This window comes from Malurus melanocephalus, unplaced genomic scaffold, assembly GCF_030028575.1.
Source record: "Malurus melanocephalus ecotype Western Australia unplaced genomic scaffold, MMel_1.1 scaffold_576, whole genome shotgun sequence".
Lineage (NCBI taxonomy): Eukaryota > Metazoa > Chordata > Aves > Passeriformes > Maluridae > Malurus > Malurus melanocephalus.
Genome location: NW_026623808.1, coordinates 68,461 through 72,938, shown reverse-complemented (window position 1 = coordinate 72,938; position 4,478 = coordinate 68,461). Strand labels below are relative to the sequence as shown.

General features: G+C 55.3%; 1 protein-coding gene across 1 annotated transcript; it reads left to right on the top strand.

Annotated features, from left to right (window-relative positions):
- Positions 1-543: 543 nt before the first annotated feature.
- LOC130583311 (platelet glycoprotein Ib alpha chain-like) lies at positions 544-4,110 on the top strand. Its single transcript, XM_057382592.1, has one exon. The coding sequence runs from the start codon at positions 1,246-1,248 to the stop codon at positions 4,108-4,110; it is 2,865 nt and encodes a 954-aa protein (XP_057238575.1). The 5' UTR covers positions 544-1,245.
- The last annotated feature ends 368 nt before the right edge of the window (positions 4,111-4,478 follow it).

The window sequence follows — 4,478 nt, the reverse complement described above, 5'->3', positions numbered from 1 at the left end:
ATTTTCACCTGCACATTTCTCTCCTTGCACTGTCCCTGTAGCTAAAGTGGAGCAGACACTTGTACAGCCACAGCCCCACCTGAGCCTCCCTGGGGACAGGATGGGCAGGGACCAGCAGTTCCTTCTGCCCTGGAAACCCTGGAGGGCAGCCTGTGCACAGATTGCACCTCCCATCCATTTCTCTTCAGACCCAGTGGCTTTCAGTCTTCTGTATTTGCTGACCTCTCAACATTTATTTTTTTAATAACTTCTTGTAGCAAGTTTACCCTCCCAGAATACATTTTTTTTTTGCACAGCCAGCATTTGATGGACATCTAAGAAGCAACCCATTCCTCTTTTCTCTGCTCCCACACAGGGCTGTGAATCAAAAGTTGGAAATATGGTCCCAGTGAGGTGCTCATGGCAGTTAAACCCCATGTAATGTGTTAGCTGAGTGTTTCCAAATGTTTCCATGAAAGTGGCGGGCTCTACTAGGTTGTGCATCAGTGATCGCTTCCTACCTGCAGGGTCAGAGCCCCAAATGTTAGGCAATCAAGAGTCCATTCATGGACATTCCACAGTGTTTTAATGAGTCTTGCTCTAAAGCTTGGTTGCTGCTTGTAATTTAACTATTTCCGTCTGACAAAGCTGCATAATCATAGCCAAAATATGGCACAATCAGCAAGAACCCTGAAAAAGAGAAGTGTTTTAAATGAGCCCCCTGAACGGAGAGAAGCAGCAATGAAATGGTGAGTTCACCCAGCACAGTGTGAAATTCTGAGTACACCGGGTSCTCTGGTCTGGGCTGGCTCCTGGGAGCCTTGCTGAGCCCTCATTAGCAAGTGCAGGCTGAGTGCTCCTGTTGTTGTGTGAATGGCTGCTGCCCTGCTGACTCACTGGGCCCACCGGGGCAGCACTAATGGCAGCAGCACTTTGCCTTCCTCACCCAGGCAGACACTGAGCAAACAGCTCAAACATGTGAGAAGGAGGGCCAGAGAACAGACTGTCCAGCCCGTGTCCCCTGGAGCATCTCCCCGTGCAAGCCATGAGCGGGCTCCCTTTCCCTCTCCATCCCTTGGTACCAACAGCAGTGAAATCGTGAAAATGTAGCACTTGTTTGTCCAGTCTTTCCCTTTCTCGTGAAATGAGYCATGATATGTGAATAGAAGAGTTCTGAGAGCTGAACAACAGTGTGATGCCACAGTTCATGAGCTGTGGACAGAGATTTCTGGTTCATAACTGATTTTTGAAAYCTTTTTCAGGACAATGTACCAGCATCTTCTTTTCCTTTTCCTCCTCTCCTTCACTCCCCATAAATGCCAAGATCAAATCCCGAGTGAAGATCCATATGAAATGCCCAAAGACTACCAGGAGGTCTACAGAGGAGCAAAAAATGATGTCAAAGAGATCCCAAAGATTGCAAAGCCCTTTGTTTCTGAGATGATCTTTGTGCAAACCAGCATCACTGCTATAAGGAAAGGTGCTTTCAGGTACATGCCCAACCTGGTCAAGATTTTGTTCATTGGCAACAAGATCAAGACTGTTGAGCCTGGAGCCTTTGATAATTTGGACAAGCTGAGGGATTTGGACATCTCTGGTGCCTCATTGGAAGAACTATCTGTGGGCACTTTCCAGAACCTCCCAAGCTTACAGCGGCTGGAGCTGAGAGACAGCCAACTCAAACACATCCCCAAGGGCCTGTTTGATGGGCTGGAAAGTCTGGRAGAGCTCTCCCTGCACATCAATGCGATCCCTTCTCTTCCAGAAGGTGTTTTTGATTCTCTTGTCAATCTAACTTTTTTGGACCTGTCTAGAAACAGGATCACAGCTCTTCCTGTGAATGCCTTCAGCAGCCTCYCCCAGCTGCAAGTGCTCCGGCTGTACGAGAATGAGTTGCAGGATCTCCCTGAGGGACTGCTGGACAGTCAGCTGGGGCTGCAGGAGCTCAGCTTCCAGAGCAACAGGCTCAGGGAGCTGCCACCCCTGCTTCTGAGGAGCCTGCCTCACCTGGAGAAACTCCTCTTGGACAACAACCTCATCAGGGTTCTCCCACCTCAGGCCTTTTTCGGTTTAAACAAGTTGAAGTTGCTGACTCTGGGTTCAAACCAAGTGAAGGAGCTCCCCTGCTGCCTTTTTGATGCCATGCCACACTTGAGGGAGCTGGATCTGGGCAGGAACTGTTTGGCCACACTTCCAGATGGCATCTTTGTCAACCTCACATCCCTTGGCAAACTCATCTTGTCCCACAACCAGCTATCAGCCCTGCCCAGAGGAGYCTTTACTGGGCTCAGCAAGCTCTTGGACCTCCAGCTGGATGCAAATCAGCTCTCTGCTCTGGATGAAGAGGTCTTTGCTTCCCTCCCAAATCTGAAAACCCTCAACCTTCGAAAGAACCAGCTGGAGAGTATTCCCCGAGGGCTCCTAGACCCTCTGAAGAAGCTCAGCTCAGTGTATCTGAGTGGTAACCCATGGAGATGTGACTGCAACCTCTGCTACCTGCACCACTGGATCCTGGGCAACAGTGACAAGGTCAAATTGTCCACCCAAATCTCCTGCAAGAGCCCACCCCACCTGGCAGGGCAGGCAGTGACACTGCTGAGGGAGGAACACTTGATCTGCGCAGCTACTCTGCCATTTGACCCCACATCATCACAAGGGATGTCGACGTTGCTGTCACACGGAGCCGTGTCCACAGCAGCTCCAACCGTGCTGTCACCAGCAGCCTTTCCCATCAGGACACTGCCAACCACTCTTTCACCTGTGGTCACCTCTGCTGTGCTGCCAACCATGCCAACAGAGGGTGCCTTCTCTGCTCTGTCACCAACCAAGCCATCTAAGGCCTTTGTCACCACCCCACCACCAGCTGTGCTGAGGAGCGCTTTCACTGCCAGCCCATCAACAGCCCATAAACCCAACACCTCCACCACCACCCCATCATCAGCTCTGCTGCCAAAACCCTCCATCAGCRCCCCATCATCAGCTGTGCTGCCAGGGATCTTCAGCACCACCCCATCACCAGCTGAGCTGCCAAAGGCCACCACTGCCACACTGTCATCATCAGCTGAGATGCCCAAGGCTTCCATCACCACCCCACCACCAGCTGTGCTGAGGAATGCCTTCACTGCCAGCCCATCAACAGCCCATAAACCCAAGACCTCCATCATCACCCCACCACTAGCTGTGCTGCCAGGGACCTCCATTGCCACCCCATCACCAGCTGTGCTGCCAAAAAACTTCATCACCACCCCATCATCAGCTGTGCTGCCAAAACCCTCCATCATCACCCCACCACTAGCAGTGCTGCCAGGGACCTCCATCATCACCCCATCGCCAGCTGTGCTGCCAAAGGCCACCACTGCCACACCATCATCATCAGCTGAGATGCCCAAGGCTTCCATCACCACCCCATCATCAGCTGTTCAACCTTCAGCCATTGTAAGGCTGCAGTCTCCTGGGGCCACCCACACAGAACCTGTGCCACCCACCCTAGCTTTTGCCACCACATCGGTGCCAACAAGCCCACAGGAAGCCACCACCAGGCAAGAGTCTCCTGCTCTTTCAGTGCCCGGGGGGAGGCCAGCCTTCATCCCACAGGGAGCCCCCATCACCTCCCTTGTCTCAGCTTCTTCCACGGTGCTCTGGCCATTCCCCAGGGCAGCTGCTCTGAGCACAGTCCCACTGGCCTCACATTCACCATCACCCCATGCTCCTGWGTCAGACAGGGAGTGGGACCATGCCACCACGTGTGGCTTGTCCACAGCCGATGCCCAGCCCACTCCCACAGCCCCCCAACGCTCTCCTGCCCTGGCAGGCACCGTCCTGCTCCCAGTGTCCCCCGTCCCCACACCATCAGACTGCACAAGCCCCTGTCCAGCCTCCCCATCCTTAGCCCCCAGCGGTCACCGTGCCTGGGGCTTGTCGCTGTGGGCCAGYCCATGGCAGTGCCGGGTGTCCCTGGCCCTGGGGCTGGCCGCGCTGGCACTGCAGGCAGCCTGCACAYTGCTGGGAGGGGTGGTCGCCCTCCTCCTTCACCAGGACACCCGCCACCACCCCGGGCCACCTGTGAGGCTGCTGAGCCTTCAGGCCCTGGCTGCTCCGGGGACCCCCGAGCCATCCCCGGCCCCACCTTGAGCTGTCCTGCCCCTGTATGACCTGGGCTGTCCCAATTGTCCTCCTTTGGGGTCTGCAGCCGTGCTGGCTCAGGGAGCTCTGTCCCTGGGGTGGGGGTCCCKACACCCAGGCCGGTCCCAGCAGCCAGGCGGTTTTGGGATGCTGTCCGACTGACCCCTGGTTATGCTGGGAGCCTGAAAGCCCCTACTCTGTGTCCCTGCCTGACGGCCCTTCTGCCAAGRGACACTAGATGGCATCCCGACACAGGCAGTGGCTGCCACCGCCTGACCGCGGCCACCGAAACGCCCGAGCCCGGACCCCGCCACACCGCGGACACGGCCGCTCTTTGCTCGTAGGGTCAGGAGCCCCTCCCCGAATCTCCTCCCATC